A 21903-nucleotide genomic window follows, 5' to 3' on the forward strand; every position below is an offset into this window, starting at 1 on the left:
TCTCCGTCTTTGATAATTGTAGCAATATTGAAGTCAGTCAGATGGGCATGACCTAAGGCACGACACATTACCAGTTTAAAGCACTCCCACTCAACAACTGTTCAAGACATTCAAACCTTCTATTACACTGGTTGAATAAAGACAGATCCTTTTTAATGGATTTTCATTTTAATTGCATCTCTAGGGCAATGTGTGAACCACTTGCTGATACAGGCAGGCAAAATACTAAGAGAAAAATTCATACTATTTGTATTTGTAGTGTATAAAAATATAGACAAGTTATTAGTTTAATTGGAACAACTTGTCCTTGAATTTGTCTCTGAAGTATTATGGGCTGGAGGACCTTAGCATGGCTTACAGTAAAGAGACAGACTGTGTTACCGTCGCCATGCCTCCCAGCCTGCGGGATTGCATCTCCTACATGTTACCTTGGACCACTTCCATATGTCTACCAAGAGGTTTAGCAAAACTCCCGGATGAAGGCACTCCTTACCTTGTTCATCCAGAAGAATATTGTCTGGTTTGATATCCCTGCAAAGAAAACACAGGAAAAACATTACTCTTACATATTATACATTACATACAAAAGCTTTTGATCACTTGCATTTTTTGCAGGATTAAGCGTTATTTCATCAGTGCAATGATAACAATTACATGGAGGAAAAGAAATGTGATCAATGACCTGTGGACAGAAATATCTCTAGTTTTTCATTGTTGTGTCACCAAAAAAGGCAGGTACTATATACCATGCAAAAAATATGCAATTTTAGAGGGGTTGCTATTTCAGTTAGGCTTTATCAAAACATACAGGCCTACACTAATCCCTGTATAAGACTTTTGCTATGTATATATCTACCCTGCAGGGACAAACTAATAAAACAAGTGCTTCTACTTGGATATGCTTTTCTTTTGCGAGTGCAGTAAATATTTGTGTGTGTGCACGTATGTGTGTGCGTTTGTGTGTGTGTGTTCTGAGTTATAAAACTAAAGTGCCTTGTTGCCCTTTCCTGGTGCGAATGTTTATCTCTGAGGGGGCCTTCATAGATTTCTCTACGCCTGCTAATTGCCTGGGACACACATGCATGCTTCTAGCACACAAACATCTCACTGTGGGGTCTCAGGAACACATTGCCAACACACCCCACCATGCTACCCACACGTGCACATGCATACACAGACACACTACAGCACTTCCAACACAACTAATTAAGACAATGGTCCCAACCTGCTGATAGTCAGCCAAGATAATTAGATTCATGAACACAGGATTAATATTATCCTGCTTCCTTATACCTATTAGACAGCTTACATACACACACAAACAATTATTGTAGAAAAAAAAAAAAAAAAAAAAAAAAAAACCAAGATGCTTTGGGGGAACAAGATGGTAGTCTGAAAATATAGTTTAATAAACAAAAATGCTTATATTCTTTTTAGTATGTTTAATCATTCATTCAGTCATTTTATTTAGTAGCTGCGTTATACTTTATTCAAAATTGAACCATGAAAAACTACAGAATCTATAACATAACAAAACAGAAACTTGCAAAAGATTTTATTGTGTGGAAAAAATATTTAATTTATCAAATATCATTTATTGTAAAAAATATAATAAATATGTTTATTATAGTGATATATAGTTAAAACCTTTCTTCTCCCTAGATAGAAATGCTTAGACTACATTTACAATACAACTAGATATAAGAATTTTACTATTTTATTCCTGTTATTCAGTAATAATGATATGGATATAAAAAATCTAAAACGCACTTATGAAACTGTAGGTTTTTGAAAAAAATAAAAACAGTAATAACAACATAAATGTCAGACTTGTTACATCTGTAATGTGATCTAACAAAAATCCAGAGGAAAAAATTCAACAATTAGGAACATTTAAATAAAAAAACCCACAACACCCTGACTGAATAAGTCTGCACACCAGTTCATAATGAGAGCTCGAACTGTCCTCAGAGTTCAACTGTCACATTCAAAATAAGGCATGTAGGTAAATGTCATGCTCCTACCACCAATTAAATTTATATATTTAATTATTTAATAAATATATTTCTGATTAAAACCATATAAAAGTCAGCTGTTGCTATAGTATATATTTACTTGAATGTTTAAGGTTGTATTCTACTAAGAGCCATGAGCCAAAAACAGTTGCCATAGAAACCGACTTAAGACGTAAGACTTAATTGTAGAAAGATTCCAATCAGGAGAGGGATATAAAAAAATATCAAAGGCACTGAATGTGCCATGGAACACTGTCAAAGTGAAGAAAATGTGGTACCACAGGGAAATTGCAAAGATCAGGATGACCCTCCAAAGTTGATGAGATTACAAGGATAAAATTGATCAGGGAGGCCAACAACATCACTGAAAAAACAATAGGAATTCCTGGCAGACACTGGTGACTCCTTGCATGTCACTACCATCTCCTGTCTCAAGTCTGGGCTGTGGGATAGGGCGGCAAGATGAAAGCCATTTCTTATTCTTAAAGTAGATAATGCTAGCCCGTCTGATTGATGGGAAAATATTGTGGGTAAATGTGTTATGTAACATTTTGGCCATAATTCTAATTTTAGGTATGTTTGGCATAAATCATTCAAGAAAGAGCTGCTGCTCTTCAGCTGTGCTAGTGGCATTTGTAAAGATATATGTGAAAATTTATAGTTTCAATACGAAGATATTTTGGTACAAACCCTTCTGTTCCTTGTCAAAAAAAGGTGAGAATTAAGAGGAATTTCATATTTCAACATGACAATGACCCAAAGCACACATCAAAATCAACAAAAACATGGCTTCAGAAGGATAATCAAAGTTCTGGAATATATCATTAAAGATGTAACAAGTCTGACATTCATGTTGTTAATTTTGTCTATATATTTTAAAAACCTGCAATTTTATTAAGGGTGTGTGGACTTTTTATATCAAGTTTAAATAAACAATATAAGTCTTTACCGGGGGATTTTACAATGTCTTCAGGTCTCACTATATCCACCACATTTCCTTCTTCTGCCAAAATATTTTTCGTTACATTGCTAAATGTCAAAGGATTTCGCAGCACATCAGAAATCTGACAGGGAGAAAATTTTTCAAAGCAAAGGCATCAAAAATCCCATAATCCCTTAACACTGGGTCAGAATGAAAATATATTATGTTATATTTTTTTCATTATTATTATTTTGTTCACGAATATTTAGCATGGACTAATTTTACCACTTTGGGCAACATGACATGGCAGCTAGTACTGTTGCTAGGAGACACATCTCTCCTAGTTGGTGCAACAAAATAATTGCACTGTGAAACTGATTTCCTGTCAGGAGTCCAGAGTGTGGAACAGAACAGCACACACTCTGGGGACTACCGTATGGAGTCTACGGAGCCCAAATGCAGCCTGCTGGACACCACGAGTGTCCCACAGGAACAGCTCATGAAGGGAGATTCAAGAGATGGCAAGAAACATAATCATCTCTACTGATCTGATACTAATTTCAGTTATGTGGCTTTATAAAGACATAAATAAAAGGAGAATGCTTTGTTGCTGTGATTGCAATGTTGATGGTTAAATATTGGCCCAAGCTGTGAAGTTTCTGCTGCCATATAATATGCACAGCAAATTGTCTTTGTGGCTGTTTCTGAAAGGTCATGATGATATCAGCAGGATAACCTAGTATGCCCAGTAAGGCTGAATCCCTGCTGGCAAGACATACTTAAGAAAATCAGCTTTGACAGCTCTGTCTTATACAATAGGGTTAAGTAAAAGATAATAAAATATTAATATTATGATACGTCACATAATAATAAATACAGTACCATTATATACTTCTAGAATAATCAATCGTATGATTCCTCACATAATAGTTAAAACCAAATAGTTAAATATCTGGGTTAAGTAATTCTTTGTAATTCTTTCTTCAGATTTACTGGTAGCAAATCTAAACACACATTATGTACTGTTAAAATGTGAGGTAATTTATTTTCCAAAACTTTAAATTGAATCTATGTCTGCGACACCAACATACTTTACTGTGTTAAGCAGTGCACATTCCTTTTTTTCCATACACACATGGGGTATGAGAATCAGAATCAGGATTAATGACCAAGTACGTTAAAAGTAAATTCATTCAATCATCTTCAGTAAGCTCTTTTTATGTCAGACTCACAATAGATCTCAAGCCTACTTTGGAAACAATGGGTCACACCATAGACCTTTACCTTGGACCAGTCCATTTGAAAGCACCATATATACATATACACACATTCATTTACACATATTTATCATAATAGATCTACCTATGGGCATGTTTTGGACATTGGTCAGAAAATAGGGGGCCTGAAGGAACACACATGGGACCTAAACTTGGGATCAAACTCTGGAGCTGTGAAGTGGCAAAGCTCTTTATTGCCATATGCACAACAAGTACAGTGACTTAAAGTATAGTCACATGTTTTACCTCAAGGCTACACATAATGTAGAAATATACACACTTATTTGTTCATATATAAATAGTTAAATAGGGCAGACCAGTGGCATAACACATAACTAAAGAAGAATAAATTAATTCATAGTATAACAGACTCTTAGCCTTGGCTCTAACTTTGTTTCTGGAATAGCTAAAGCTTTAGTTAATTCACTGTCCTGGCTTGCACTTCACCCCACAATAGAACAGATGGATGACTGTAATTACAATCTTGCACACCATCCACATCTTTCAAAATGAAGAGTAATAAAAGGGAATCAGTACTAGAGCACTAATAATGTTTGACACCAATTATAAATCCAGACTAGCCTTCAGTAAATGACCGACAAGAGCTTTGGGCTGTTTTGCAGTGCTAACTTTGAGAGAAATGCAATAGACTGGTTGCAATGTTTCTGGTCCTGAAGGTAACAGAGCTACAATGGGGGAAAAAGACACAGCCTTGCATAATGTAGCTGATGGTTGATAGGTTGTTGAAGCTCATGGTGAATCTAAACCCACTGCATTTATCTGTAGATGTGTGTAGACAGGGTCACCCCTGAGTCAAAGTCTATAGAAGAAGCAGCATTGCCTGAGTGACAGACAGGGATTAGAACTAATCAATGAGACTGTCAGGTTGGTGGCAGAATAATAGATGTATATTCTCTAATAGTCTCATGCGGTAGCTGGAAGTCGGGTATGCATTGTCAGAACTGCCAAGCTATTCTCCAAGACAATATTTAAATTCATCACAGGTCTTGAAATCCCTTTTTGTCAGAGAGAGTACAGACGTCAAAACCAGAGGCTGTCACAGAGCCTGTGTGTGTATGTGGAAAAAGAATGTCCCAAGCTTGTCCAACTCAGGCTATTGCGTAGTATGTTTCTGTTTTATGAATTATTAATGCAAAACACTGGCCATGGTATGGCAAAGTTCACCAAAATATATTCCGACAAATCACATTTTCATGCAGCAGCCATCAGTTTTTGTTTTTTTCAGTATAAATGAGATGCTCAGGGAGGCCAAGTCAATGTGACTGGTTTCATTATGCAAAATAATATCATGCCAATGCTGATATGACTGAGTGAAATGTGAGCATGCATACCGAATTGCAGACAATGCTTGAGGGATCAGCAGCAGTTAAAAACCACCCTAAAGTCACAACCAATAACAACAGCCTAAATTTGTCTAACATGCCTTGCCAAAGTATTCTAAGCAAAACTGCTTTACCTCTGCCAACTTAAATAAAGACCATTGGTGAGCCATATTTTTTCATGTATTGCCGCAGTTCTTTGGAATGATGATTGCGTTTTGACTCTACATTTTGGGTTAATGGTTTTTAACCACTTCAGTATAGCTTTTTGCTCCTTTTTTTGTTCAAAGTTGAACCTCCACCCCAGTTTAAGTTTCTTACTTAAACTACTTTCTTCAATTTACATTACAATACACGGTTGTATCACTACAAAATAAAGAAAAATTTTAAAGCTGGTCAAATCCAAATGTAGGGCATTAAAATGATCCCAATGGCAAATTGTAATTTACAGGGATTAAGTTCTCTTCTTAGTCAGTAAAAATCTGCAGAGGTTGGTTGTCTTGTCATTGCAGTTTAAGTCGTGATTAATGGCCACTTAATCACACATTTTAATCTGTGCTAAATGTAGCTTAAATTAGTACATTTCAAGTTTTTAACTCTCTAATCAACATGGACGTGAACAAATATGGATGCTTTATGCAAATGTATGTTTATTTTTAGTGAAACCAAACTCAACATAGAGCATGAAGACAAAATATTTGTCTAAATGTTTTAAAATAGTTACAGTGTTTTAAATGACGTAAATCATCAGGACACCAAACACAACTTTTGCTATGTGTCCACACGGACGGTTTTAATTGTTGTGTGCATCATGGCGGATTTCGGTGCTTGATTTAAAACTTGGCACCAATGTCTAGTGATTAAACAATTTTTTTTCGGTGGAGTTCATATTTTTTATATCTGAGTAAGGAAAGACGTTGTGAATAAATTTGTGTTGCATTTGAGGTTTTTTACCTTTTTTATATTTATTTGTAAATTTATCGTGTGTTAATAAAATAAGTGCCTTTAAAATTAGTTTGCGTTAACGTCTTATTAACTTTTTAACATAGCATCAATAATTTTTACATAACACACACACACACACACACACACACATACATACACATACATACATACATACATATATATATATATATATATACATACATATATATATATATATATATATATATATATATATATATATATATATATATATATACAGTGGGTACGGAAAGTATTCAGACCCCCTTAAATTTTTCACTTTTTGTTATATTGCAGCCATTTGCTAAAATCATTTAAGTTCATTCTTCTTCCTCATGAATGTACACACAGCACCCCATACTGACAGAAAAACACAGAATTGTTGACCTTTTTGCAGATTTATTAAAAAAGAAAAACTGAAATATCACATGGTCCTAAGTATTCAGACCCTTTGCTGTGACACTCATATATTTAACTCAGGTGCTCTCCATTTCTTCTGATCATCCTTGAGATGGTTCTACACCTTCATTTAAATCCAGAAATTTTTGATTATACTGATTGGACTTGATTAGGAAAGCCACACACCTGTTTATATAAGACCTTCCAGATCACAATGCATGTCAGAGCAAATGAGAATCATTAAGGTCAAAGGAACTGCCTGAAGAGCTCAGAGACAGAATTGTGGCAAGGCACAGATCTGGCCAAGGTTTCAAAAAAATTTTTGCTGCACTTAAGGTTCCTAAGAGCACAGTGGCCTCCATAATCCTCAAATGGAAGACGTTTGGGACGACCAGAACCATTCCTAGAGCTGGCCGTCCGGCCAAACTGAGCTTTTGGGGGAGAAGAGCCTTGGTGAGAGAGGTAAAGAAGAACCCAAAGATCACTGTGGCTGAGCTCCAGAGATGCAGTCGGGAGATGGGAGAAAGTTGTAGAAAGTCAACCATCACTGCAGCCCTTCACCAGTGGGACTTTATAGCAGAGTGGCCCGACGGAAGCCTCTCCTCAGTGCAGGACACATGAAAACACGCATGGAGTTCTCCAAGATGGTGAGAAATAAGATTCTCTGGTCTGATGAGACCAAGATAGAACTTTTTGGCCTTAATTCTAAGCGGTATGTGTGGAGAAAACCAGGCACTGCTCATCACCTGTCCAGTACAGTCTCAACAATGAAGCATGGTGGTGGCAGCATCATGCTGTGGGGGTGTTTTTTAGCTGCAGGGACAGGGCGACTGGTTGCAATCAAGGGAAAGATGAATGTGGCCAAGCACAGGGATATCCTGGACGAAAACCTTCTCCAGAGTGCTTTGGACCTCAGACTGGGCTGAAGGTTTACCTTCCAACAAGACAATGACCCTAAGCACACAGCTAAAATAACGATGAAGTGGCTTCACAACAACTCTGTGACTGTTCTTGAATGGCCCAGCCAGAGCAATGACTTAAACCCAATTGAGCATCTCTGGAGAGACCTAAAAATAGCTGTCCACCAACGTTTACCGTCCAACCTGACAGAACTGGAGAGGATCTGCAAGGAGGAATGGCAGAGGATCCCTGAATCCAGGTGTGAAAAACTTGTTGCATCTTTCCCAAAAAGACTCCTGGCTGTATTAGATCAAAAGGGGGCTTCTACTAAATACTGAGCAAAGGGTCTGAATACTTAGGACCATGTGATATTTCAGTTTTTCTTTTTTAATAAATCTGCAACAATGTCAACAATTCTGTGTTTTTCTGTCAATATGGGGTGCTATGTGTACATTCATGAAGAAAAGAAATGAACTTAAATGATTTTAGCAAATGGCTGCAATATAACAAAGAGTGAAAAATTTAAGGGGGTCTGAATACTTTCCGTACCCACTGTATATATATATTATATATTATATATATATATATATATATATATATATATATATATATATATATATATATATATATATATATATATATATATATATATATATATATAATGTGTGTATGTCAAAATTAGTGTGTTAAATTTACGCAAATTCATTATATATATATATACATACACACACACACACACACACACACACATATATACACAATATAACAATTATTATAATAATAATAATAATAATAATAATATATAATATATATAATATATATAATAATAATGTACACTATAAAAATCTAATAAATATATGTATATGTATATTTGATACTAGATAGATAGATAGATAGATAGATAGATAGATAGATAGATAGATAGATAGATAGATAGATAGATAGATAGATAGATAGATAGATAGATAGATAGATAGATTAGTTGATTTTTTAGACCAGCACAATTTCAGTATCAGTCAAAAAAGATAAGGGCACAGCGGAAATCTCACGTCAAATATACCCCTAGTGGTTTATTAACACACCTGTGTATGATGTGCTGGCTTTGCAGGTAGTCCAGTGCCAGGGTCATCTCACACAGATAGAGCTTAACCGCGTCCTCTGTGAACTGGACATTTTGCTGCAAGTGATACCTCAAATCTCCTCCCAGTAACAGGTCTACTACCATAAACATGTCCTCCTCATCCTGGAAGGAATACCTGGGACACAAGGGTCAAAGGTCACAAAGCTCAGTCACACCCCAATACGAACAGGTAATATGTACTTACCTTAAAGCGAATGCAAAAGGTCATGCATCACAAATAACATGCAGGAGGTATTGCAGAAAAAACAACAACATCAAAATATTTAGAAACATGCGAATTAACGTAGTATAGATTAACAGAAACAGTTCTAAAAAAAACTGGACATATTAATGATTTTGAGAAGTATCCATGCAGATTTTACAGCATTTACAGTGTTGTTGTTTTACTGGACACCAGAACTCCTGCTATTTTTGTACAATGTTAGGCAAGTTAAAGATGACAGTGTTCTTGTCATGCAGCTCATAGCATAGACTAGGTAGTCACATGGATTACCAAATTGCATTGGAGTATTGCATCAGAACTGATGAAAAGCGTATATTGTATAATGTATTTGTATTTTGCTTTGTCACTAGTTTGACTGATTTTATATATATATATATATATATATATATATATATATATATATATATATATATATATATATATATATATATATATATATATATATAAATGTTGGGGTCCAGAGAGGAACCCTATTGAATATGGGCTCAAGAAAGCTTAACATCATCAGCATTTAAGAATTACATTATAGTCATGTCTCACTTGATTATCATCACATAAATGGTAATCAAACCTCAGACATCAGACCACTTTACAGCAGAAATAACATATCAAATAATGTCTGATCAGCACTCCAGGAAACCAGAGTAAATGTAATACTTTTCAGCTGTGACTCAAATTAAACACACCACACCTTAATAAAAACAAAAGGTACATGTACATCACTTAGCAAACAACTGTATTTATGCTAGCTCTCATGTTTCTTCTCAAGATAAACAAATCCAGAATTTTCATATTCAGATGGAACAAATCAAGACTTTAAGCAAGAGTGTTAGAACCCTTCGCCAAAAGTACAACAGACGGAGAACTTCGATTCACCAGCTGTCTTTTTTCTTGACTAAAGCCTGGATTTGTTCAGCCTGGCCAGGATACAATGCTTGAACATTGTTAGTGTATTAATATTCCTTATCTATATCATACAATTTAACTCATTGTCATGTTTCTCAAACGATTCTCAAACAATGTTTGGTAGGAAGCATTAACTTGCTAAAAGGAGCCATTGCCATTAAGAACTTGGTTTCCAATAATGTTTAGGTAGTGGTACATTTTAAAGTTACATCCACATAAAAGACAAGCTCCTCAGCCTTTTAAAAAGTATACTCTTATACTGATTTCCCTGAACAGAAATCTACTTTATTATTATTATTTTTATTTTTAACCACAAATTAAGCCATAATATTTTATAATCTGGTCACCCCGATGAAAAGATTTGCCCACGATTTTATTTTGAGATTCCTCTCGGAATAAAGATTCAGGAGCATCCCAGATATTTGGCACCCAGTATCTCATTATAAATTACTTAAGCTTGCGTACAAATTTATTAGGCTTGCATACATTCTGCTACAGCAAATAGTTCTTCAAGAACTTGATCTAAGCATAACATCTTCAAGTTCTTCTTTGCAGGAAAGTAGCCTAGCAGGGATTGAAAAGTAAATACAAATATTTTCATGTTGTTATTTATGTTGCTTAAGGTTGAAATGTCAAAATACTTTATAGGCATAGAATCTAGAATCAAACACCCATGCACATGTGCTCGCACACACACAACGTATCATCGTAAATGTAAAAAGAGTTCAGATCTACAAAAAATGTTTCAAGAATATTTTGGACTAAAGCTTTTTTTTCATCAGTTATGCAAAAAATAAATGGAGGCGCTTTTCCTCTGATTATCTAGCATTATAAAAAAGATTAGGGTTTATAGTTCAGGAACAATCAACATGTCTATAAAACATATCAGCTGCACCCAGCCAGCCAAAGCCATAAAGCTGACCCTATAAAACTCCCTAGCTAGCCACCATAAAGATCTAGCATAAAGCCAACTCTATAAAATACATCAGCTAGATACAATAATACTGACCATTACAGCCCACACAGACATTCACCATAATAAAGCCTTTTCATCAAAGCAGTGGCAACATGAAAACATTTGGACGACACAAAATTACAGCAACTACTTTATGGAATAAATGGTTCAAGAGGAACAAAATGGGATAAATGGATAATTTATCCTGAGCTATAAAGATGCTTTGTATGTTAAATTTAACTTAGAATAATTTAGATACCCCATGTCTGATAATGTGGTCAAGGGTCAGTAGGAAACCATTGCATAACATTTTAATTAGTTGGATTATGATGTCTATGCTATTTAAGTCACAAGACCTTAATAACATGTTCGGCATTGAAATGTTTGTCTTTGGCATTGCTAGAAACGTTAGTTTCTAACTATTGCTACTGCATGTAAATGTAAATCTGACAAGATATTAGGATGAAGAGAAGAAAAATATTGCATCTTGAGCCAAAAATGAATCTTTATAATATGGCATTTAATACAATACTGTATAACAGCAAACTGTAAGTAATGAAAGTTCAAGGTCTAGCTCTTAAATTGTAGCCCCAGTTGTATTCATGTTCTAAGTTTTAAGTCTTTTATCTCAGTTTAGAGAATTCCATACATCAAACCAAAGTATTATTGCCTAGATCACACTTTACCCCCTGCTTAAAGTCACTTAGATTACCCCATTGCTATAGGCCAACAACTGCTGCTATATATTTCTCTTCATTAGGACAGGGAGCCATATCAAATGTATAAAAAAAAAAACACTTTGGAGTCAGCAATGCAATGTTAAATTGGTCTAGTACATTAGCTAGTTAAAAGCAGGCATGATTAAGGGACAGAAATTACTACATAAGTAAAATGTATTATTTTGGAACCTATTGCTGTCTTAATTTGTAAAGAATTACACTGGTTTTACTTAATGCATTAAAAACAAAACACACTAAATCAATTATGTGCAATTGCACTGACCTGTTTCCTTAACATGATGCTGAGAAGATTAGACGGTGACAACATTCAGTTTAGAGAACAGCTATAAAATTGCCAGAAAAAGACATTACCCAATACTTATGGAGTGTTTTGTCATTACCCAATACTTATGGAGTGTTTTGGCTGAAAAATGTATTTGGCAGTGTCTTGATGAATAAATATTAAATTCTTTCAACTATTTTTATTTTTCATGTCTTAGATGGCAAAGAGGCTTTTCAGATGATTAAGGAAACAGTGTTCATTGTGTCAAATGAAAATAAAGAATTCAAAGATTTTTGGACTATTCTCCATAAATCTATAAAATATATATAAAATAGAAAGTAAAAAAAAAACCAAAAACTATTCATCCTAATTGAAAGCCTGTCTTTAATCCCATGCAACACATTCATTTGTCAACTGATTCCATTTGTTTATCTTTGTAAGAAATTTACAGATCAACTCTTTTCAGTTAATTTAATAGATAATCAGAATTTTTATATTTTAATACAAGCTTTCAAACCAGGCCATTTAATCAAAGAGAAGCACTAATCTGAAGAAGAATAAAAAATACCATCTCAAAAGTGCTGAACATACCTCAGCACTAAGTTCAGTCGATCATAAAGAAGTAGAAAATAGATGAAAATAAATAAACAATATCAAAGTCTAGCTGCCTCTTTGAACATCAATTCAAGTCAAGAGGCTTTTATTGTCATTTCAACCATATACATTTGGCACAGTACACAGTGAAATGAAATGTTCCTCCAGGTCCAAGATGACACATAAAACCATATAAAGTTACATAAGACAACTTAGATATAAGCAGACCTACATAGGAGACTACAAAAAGTACACATGTGCAAACAGCACAACACAGAACACTACAATAATTGAAATTTTTCATAATTATAATCTAAAAAACAGATTAGAAATGTATCAAAGAAATGAAACAAGGCCCTCTGAAAACATGGTCAGAGTCAGAGAGATAAAGCATGATTAAACAAAACAAGACAATGGATCAATGTGATATATAGACAAACTAGTCATGGACTAAACACCAAACAAGTGTACACAATGTGTGAAACAATCCAATTACGAGATGAGGGGCAGAGACCGGACCAAATCAAAAACCAAAACAAACACTAGCACATGGTGCTTGTCGCTATGGAAACTGCAATGTGAGAAGGGGTATGTGTGACACGTTACTGTGACACCGACTGCCACTCTGACTCATTTGCTGATGTCAGTAGCTGTAACTGAAAGCAATGCTCATGGATCAACCATATGTGTTACATCAAATGGTCTACATGGAAGAAGTTTTTGCGGGAAAAAAAAAATCAGCTAGCAAAACATTGTCTGGAAAATGTCCTGTCTAAGTGGAATAATGTCTTGTGGAATGATGAGACTCAAAAGGAACATTTTGGTCCAATTTACAAGTAGTCTGTGTGCTTTAACTGTAAGAAAGCATGTAATCAGCCAGGTAAATCACCGCATTCCATCTGTAACATATAGTGGGGGTAGAATAATGCCAAAAGCAAGCAGTTACTAGCAATTTGGTCAGAACTGATGAGTTCTGACCAAGTACTAAATGCAGAGATTCTTTTGTCAGGATGATTGAACTAGAAAGGAAGTTTGTCCTTCAACAAAGAATAGTATGGGGAAAAAAACTACTGTAAATTATGTCTTCCAGTGGCCCAGTTAGATTCCTGATTCAACCTCATCAATTGTCTGTGGCAAGCGCTCAAAATTGCTTTTTACTACTGCCCCTCAACTAATCCTACAGAAGCAGAATTCAATAAAGACTGATGAGCCAAAACTTCTCTAAAAAGCCACTGTAATATCTGTGCAAGATTGCTGGTGTCATGTAACATGGTTATTCCTATATTGTGGTGTTAATTAGCAACAACATAATATTGTTCTAGATTTGTACACAAAGCTAAGGGCCTGAGATGCCCGATTCTTCATTTGGAGAAATATGTAGTTATTTGTATGTGGCTGTTTTTAGCCATCAATTACTGAGCTATTTTTCGCTCTGCTGAGGTTCACGTGTTTTTTGCTGTCATCCCACCCACATAAAGAAAGCCAACATAGCTCTAATGAACAGCTACGATCTGGAGCCAAACAACTACAGCATAACTTTCCATATTTAGTCTTCAAAAAATTATTGAAATCATCAGTAAATAAAAAAGAAATTTACCTATTAAATGGAAATTATTGCTATTGAAAAATACATGCAAACAACTATCTTATATTATTATAAATAATACTCAGACAAAGAAAAGACAGACTGAAAATCATATTATTACTTTAACACAAAATAAACAAAGTATAGAATATACTGTATTTTAAAACAGAACATTATACATAAAAAACCTGAGCAAAACCAACATCATTAATAAATAAAAAACATGGAAAGCCAAACATTCTTCAAAAGGTGAGACAATACAAATGCTAATTACAGCAATTGTGATTTAGATATAATCAGAGACATGTGACCAATAATTTGAGGGTACAGTAGCTGCTGAGAAATAAAGACGCTGTCCATAATCCTAACACAATGCAAGGCCTTTTTGAGTTCTTTGGGCTTGTTTGGAGTTGTTGTCTTCTTCCCAGAGAGTCTCAACATGTGAAAAATATCTTAAAATATAATCACATTTATCTTTTATTCCCTATTTTGAGATTAAAATAAACCATATATGAGACAATAAAATGTAATTCTCACTGACACAAGATTGTAGTTGTAATTATTCTATTGAGAAATAATTTCACTTCTTTCTAGGAATAAATGCTTAAAATGTACTATGCAAACTATCTGCCCATAGAATAAGGCTTTTTCAAGCTTGTAGAAATAGCTTAAAATAAGATTAATAATCATATTTGTTTTACTGTAATCCTATAATAGGAAGCAAACTGACTAGATTTAAGATATTTCTATTTTGTAATTGGTTGTTTTTTTGCAATGCACACAACCCTCACTCTCAACATGATGAGCTGAATTTTAAAACAAGTGTTTTTTTTTTATTTGTCCAAACAGATTATATTGCTTCAAGGGAGTTTTCCTAAATGCATTTAGATGTGCATATTTTGTTTTCTTTTTGTAGCAAAGCAGTTTTGTGTGGGGTGTATGTGAGAACACTTTTCAGATAGATTTTTCGTTCTCTTGTGCCTGTTTAACAAACAAATAAAAATCTTGCAAGGCACACTTCCAGGGACAATTAAACAATTAAACGTATAGTATACTGTATGTATTGTGTCCCCTGCATAGTGTTGAAGCAAATCCAGGTTCTGCTCCTTTTGTAGGAGGCTTCTTCATGTGTGAAATCTTCTCAATTAATTTCTTTCATTACGTCTTTCAGAATGACATCTGGAACATTTTAGCATCTTAATATCTTACTTATAAATGTGTTTGAGGAGCTTTTGCTGTCCAATAACACAACTTCAAATTAACAAAATGTACATAACATCTACACACTATATAGACAAAGTATTACAGTAGGACACCTATCTTCTTGCCATATGTGGTTCTTCCTCAGACTGTTACCACAATGTTGGAGGCACACTACTGTATACATCTTTGGATAGAGTAGCATTACATTTTCTCCTCACCATATCCCAACATATCCCAACCAGTATGGAAATGGCCCTGTTCACAAAGTGAGCTTTATGATGATAGTTTACATGGGTTGTAATGGAAGATTTTGAGTTCACTGCTATAGACATCTGACCACAACCTTGAACAACCCCTCCCTCTACATCAATACCTTACTTCACTAATGCCCTTGTGGGATGGAATGAGAACAAATCTCCACAACCACACTACAGAATCTGCTGAAACATCTCCCTAGAAGAGTGGATTACACTATAAAAGCAAATGGGGACTAAATGTTGGATGTGATGTTTAAAAAGCACACATGAATCCTATGGTTAGGTGTCCACAAACATTTGTTTTTTATAGTGTATTTAGCACATGCATACACAGAGATCATATCTACCAGGGGTCTGCACTCTAATACTTACGTGATCTGAAAAACATGAGAGCCTAAAAGCATCTTTGCTCTTAATCACAGTAAGAGCAGACAGGAGGAAGACAAATGATGGTGGCCATTGACTATAAACTAAATCCTTCACAGTGACCTGCACGTCCTCACATTAAAGACAATATGAAAAAAATTAATTGTGTCCTTTTTAGTTAAAAAGAGCATGACTAGACTGAAGTGGCCATGACATTTATGTAGGTCTAGGTTCAAGAGTGGGTCAGGATTACATTGCTCCAAAATCATTGCCAATTCTCTTCAGGCACAGTAATACAAATTTGACCTCATCTACAAGGGCCATCACCAAGGCAATGATTTACCAGCTAATAAGCATTTGTGCACATGTTTCATGAAGCAAAAAATAAATGATGTGTCAAATATGGGACATAAAGACAAGAAATAAGCCACATATTTATCCTGGTTCCCCATGTTGGTGTAATGAGTATAATTAGGAAACATGTTGCACATACAAGCTTTATGTTCAAACCATTTGTTGACTAAGTATAATTTAAATTTATATTTTTTATATAATTTATAGCACACCGAAATAGGAACTATGTGACTTAGTCCACTTTTGGATGCTTCATTTAAGATATGTAGTACATGCCCATTTTGATGTATTACAATCACACAGCTTACATGTTCAAAATGGATCATTTATTCAAAATTGTGTTCTGCAAAACTGCATGAAAGGACTACACAGTTCTCAATGTGAACAAAACTTTAAAAAGTCAGGATTCAACATTTTTAGCTCCAGTGGGTAAATCAAACCGTCAAAGTTCATGGATCATCACGCTCTAGTCTGTTCTCTAACAAATCCCTTATGTGCTTGCTTACATTTAAAGGTTTACAAATAAGTGGGGTAATCAGGGACAGTGTGAGGCTTAAAGCACACAATATTGTTCCAGCAAATATCTAGGTCAGGCTTAGAGACAGTCAAGAGGGTCTAAAAGGATGTAGTGAGGGGTCTTCTCTAGCAAGAGACAGAGAGAGAGAAAGAGAGAGAGAGAGATATGGAGAAAGAAAGAGGGAGAGAGAAAGGGGAGAGAGCGAGGGGGGGGGGTTGAGAGGCAGACTGAAATAATAAGGACATGATGACAAATGAGCATGGGATGGGGGTGCAGAGAGAGTGTGAGAGAGAGAGAGAGAGAGAGAGAGAGAGAGAGAGAGAGAGAGAGAGAGAGAGAGAGAGAGAGAGAGAAGAGAGAGGGAAAGAAAGAGAAAGAAAAAGGGGAAAAAAGTAAATGTGATAGAGACAGAGAGAGGGCATTGCATTTGCCTGAAATATGCGCAGTGCCCCAGAAAACAGTCAGAGGAAGCTTGGCAATGGGCAGAGACGAGCAACTCAATTAGACCACACATGCACGCACCCACGGGCACACACACACACACACACACACACACACACACACACACACACACACACACACACACACACACACACACACACACACACACACACACAAAATGATTCCTTTTGGTCTTGCCCTCGCAGTACTGTAAGAGGTTTCTCCTCCCACTTCCATCTCTCCTCTGGCCTTATTCTACAAGGTGCACTTCTAAAGCATCGTCCTGGATGATCTTCAAAACTAAAGTAGCCACTGCAAAGATATTAAATGCTGCAGAATTGAGTGCAGTGTCCTCTATGAAGAGTACATACACTACCTGATTGACCAGATCAGGCGTCCACACAATCCTTAACATAAAAATATATGACACAAACATACAGTATACCCCTGTGTTACTCTCCACTAAAATAAACAGTAAATTTTATCTGACAAATAACATTTCAGATATCAGAACAGCTAACAAAAGGCTTAATGAGCCACAAATGAGCCACAGTTAAAGAAAAATATTAGATGTAGTTTTTGTAAAATATTTGTGATATGCTCAGTGATTTTGTTGCAAATATGTTGGCTGGTCCTGTATTTCCATTATTCCCTTGAAAATGGAATAAAAAAGTTAGTGGACGTCAGAGATGGCAAAAGTACATCACATCCTTCACTTAAGTAGAAGTAACTAACTAAAGTAGAAGACTAACCCATGTTTTAAAATACTCTGGTAAAAGGTAAAGTATTGACTATACTTTTTCTCTCAAGATAAGGTAAAGTAGTTTGGGCTCTCTAAAAAATAGCCATTACTATTAACTGTTTTAGTGTCATGCTGGTAATTGGACCTCACATCATATTAATATTAGGGTTGTCAATCAATTAAAATATTTAATCGCCATTAATCACATGATTCCTATGAGTTAACTTACGATTAATCACAACTTAATAGCAAATTTTTATATGTTCTTAATGTACCTTAAATTAATACTTTTTAAGTTTTTAAATACTCAATTCAATATGGCCATGAACAAATATGGATGCTTTATGCAAATGTATGTTTATTATTAGTGAAACCAAACTAAATATAGAGCATAAAGACAAAATATTCTCGTAAATATTTTAAAGAAATAATGGTGTTTTAAATTATGGTTAATAAGTAAAGTACATGTCCTGCACCACCCTCACTTACTTCTCTGACACACCTGACTTCCTCATCACTGATCAATAATCAACACATTTCTATCTGCATATTTTATTGCTCTACCTTGCAGCACATCCTTCCCAGCTCGGTCCCTCTGCCTGGCCAATCGCTACAAATCCTTTTCTCCTTCTTTAGTGTCTAACTTCTCATAGAGCTCCTCATATGCCTTTTTCTTGGCTTTTGCTAAATCCCTCTTCACCTGCTTTTGCATCTCCTTGTACTCCTGCCTACTTTTCTCATCTTTATGCTGATCCCAATTCTGTTTCACCTTATGCTTTCTTACACTTCCTTATTTCACTATTATTTCTTTTTGTCTTCTTCACTCTTTCTAGATGTCACACCAAGTACTTTTCTAGCTGTCTCCCTCATCACTTCTGCAGTAGTTTCCCAATCATCCAGCATCTCTTCACCACCACCGAGCCCCTGTCTGACCTTTTCCCTGAATCTCATACTACAGTCTTCCTCCTTTAGTTTTCACCATCTTATTCTTCTTTCAGTCTTCACTCTCCTCCTCTTCTTTTTCACCTCCAAAGCGATCCTACAGACCACCATCCGATGCTGTCTAGTTACACTATCCCCTGCCAACACCTTACAGTCTCCAATCTCCTTCAGGTTGCATCTCCTGCACAAAATATAGTCCACCTGTGTAACGTATATGTATACATCACACTGTGCTCCTCCTTCTTCTTAAAATAAGTATTTACCACTGCCATTTTCATCCTTTTAGCAAAATCTACCACCACTGCCTGTCCACATTTCTCTTCTTAAGGCCGTACCTACCGATCACCTTCTCATCACCTCTGTTCCCTTCACCTACATGGCCATTGAAGTCTGCCTCAATCACCAATCTTTCATTTCTAGGTTCACCTATCAGAAACTCTATTCACCTCCACTACACTCTTACTGTACTCTTTCTTCAGGATCCATTCTCTTTCCAGCCACACAATGGTAGAAAAGTTTTAACCAACCTCCAAAAATCTACTTAAGTACAATAACAAAGTATTTGTACTTTGTTACTTCCCACCTCTGGTGGATGTGTGCCAGTCTAATGTCGAGAGAGGACATTGCAAATGCAATAACAATGACATTTAATAGGAGAAGATAACTAAGATTTTGCTGTTAGCTCTAAAACTAACAAACAAAAATAAAAATAAAAGTGTTGGACAGATTAAAAGAACTAAGCTTGTCTGTATCATTCTCCTAAGGTAAATGTTTAGCAAGGGCTCAGGTTCCACTATCAACATGCAGTTGAACTGCATTGCTGGTAATGTAGGACCATTAACCAAGGTTAAAAGCAAACATCAGCCCAAACATGAAGTGTTGGGCCATGAATTTCTTAAAGCACATATCAGCCAAAACATGAACTGTTCTGAACCCTTTTTCTGGCAGAATTAATACCCTCACCCTGCACCTATTCATGCTATTAGTCTGCTAGCCTGCTCAGTCCTATCAATACCAGGATTGTCACTGACATTCACTGACTCACACTGTGTTTGTGTGTGTATGTGTTTGTGTGTATGTGTGTAAGGGTACACACTTGATGACACATTCAATGTGAATCCTACTGATGACTCACCCAGGGAAAACATTAAAAGCTCTTAAAGGGAAATATCACAATACAGGAATGTGCATGCACATGCACACAAATGAATTATATGACCACTTATTATATGGATTTTAGATTTATACCATATGTGTTGCAGTTTTGGTTCAGAAAATTACTCTGACCCTCTACAGTTTTGCACACATTATTGTGGATTTAATTTTAAATGGATATTGTAGAAATATTTGCACATTTAGTACAAATAAAATATGAATATGAACATAAGAAAAAAATAAAAAAAAAATACATGTATGTAATCTGTGTAAGTATACAGACCCTTGGTTAAGGCACTCCACATTGAGGTCAGGTGCATCTTGATTATGTTGATTATCTTGATAATGGTGAGCCATGCAAAACATGGTGATCTGGCCAAACTCATTAATTGTTGTTGGTAGCTTAGTGGACATTTTGGACTTCTGATCAGATGATTTAAAATCCCTACACCGCCAACTTTAAACAAGGCCCTCAGTTGCTCACTTTCTAAAAAAAAAATAAAAAAATAAATTAAGTTTATCTGGCTAAGGGTGTCTGCCAAATGCCATATTTGTAATTGGGATAAAAGGAGGTGGTCAATCACCAATCTAATCACCAATCACCAATCTAATCTAATTAGGCTTTATGATAGAGTGGCTAAATATCTTTCACTCCTGAATAAAAGGCATATGGCAAATACTTAAAAATCTGAATGATCTGCTGTGATAAGACTTTCTGACTTAACGTTTAGCAAAACCAGTGTACTTCTAAGCTACTGGCAACAACCATAACTATAGTGAAGCATGCAATGCAAAGATGCCACGCAAATCTCTCTAGACTGCACACAACTTTAAATAGTATAAGCTTCACCTTTAGAGGTTTAGTGGACAAACCTGACAATTACAAAATCTACGAAGAAGAATGTCAGAAACAAGCCAAAACCAGGTGCACTATTTGTAGAGAATTATCCAAAAGTAAATCAACAAAATGCTGAAAGATTAACTAAGAGATTTTAGTTATTGATTTTTAATAAAGCTACAAAAAAGTCACTTTGTCTTTATGGGTTATTGCCACAAATGTGAAAGGGAAAGTTAATAGGACTGTGGTGAGGCCTGCTATGTTGTATGGTTTAGAGACAGTGGCATTGAGTAAAAGACTGGAGGTGGAGCTGGAGGTAGCAGAGCTGAAGATGTTGAGATTTTCTTTGGGCATGACAACGATGGACAGGATCAGAAACGAGTTTATTAGAGGGACAGCACATGTAGGATGTTTTGGGTACAAAGTGAGAGAGGCCCGATTGTGATGGTTTGGACATGTGCATGGGGTATATCGGTAGAAGAATGCTGAGGATGAAGCTGCCAGGAAGTAGGAAAAGAGGAAGGCCAAGTAGGAGGTTTATGTATGTGGTGAGGGAAAACATGCAGGTAGTTGGTTTTGAAATAGGCAGATGTAGAGGACAGAGTAGTATGCAGACAGATGATCCGCTGTGGCGACCCCAAAAGGGAGCAGCCAAAAGAAGAACAAGGTTATTGACACAAATTATAAAAGATTTTACATTTCAAATTAAAATCTATGTCTCAATTTAAGTGTATAACAGAATTACTCTTAATAAGTTATTTGTTTTATTGCTACTTAAAGTACATTTCCTGTTGGTAGATCAAGAAAGTCATTTTGGCTTGCTTATGATTATAAACTTTGTGGCCATGCAGTCTGTGCCAGTGGCT

General features: G+C 35.6%; 1 protein-coding gene across 2 annotated transcripts in view; it reads right to left on the minus strand.

Moving 5' to 3' along the window:
- The window catches only part of stk32c (serine/threonine kinase 32C), a 100787-nt gene that overhangs the window by 9329 nt on the left and 69555 nt on the right, over positions 1 to 21903 (minus strand). For both annotated transcript variants that reach the window (XM_083538431.1, XM_083538432.1), the window contains exons 4-6: positions 8899 to 9072; positions 494 to 531; positions 1 to 52 (exon numbers count right to left, since the gene is read on the minus strand). The exon at positions 1 to 52 is cut by the window's left edge and continues 38 nt beyond it. In XM_083538431.1, the coding sequence (XP_083394557.1) occupies positions 1 to 52; positions 494 to 531; positions 8899 to 9072 (264 nt within the window). The remainder of the gene's footprint in view (positions 53 to 493; positions 532 to 8898; positions 9073 to 21903) is intronic.

The sequence above is a fragment of the Silurus aristotelis genome (assembly GCF_946808225.1).
Source record: "Silurus aristotelis genome assembly, chromosome: 4".
NCBI lineage: Eukaryota > Metazoa > Chordata > Actinopteri > Siluriformes > Siluridae > Silurus > Silurus aristotelis.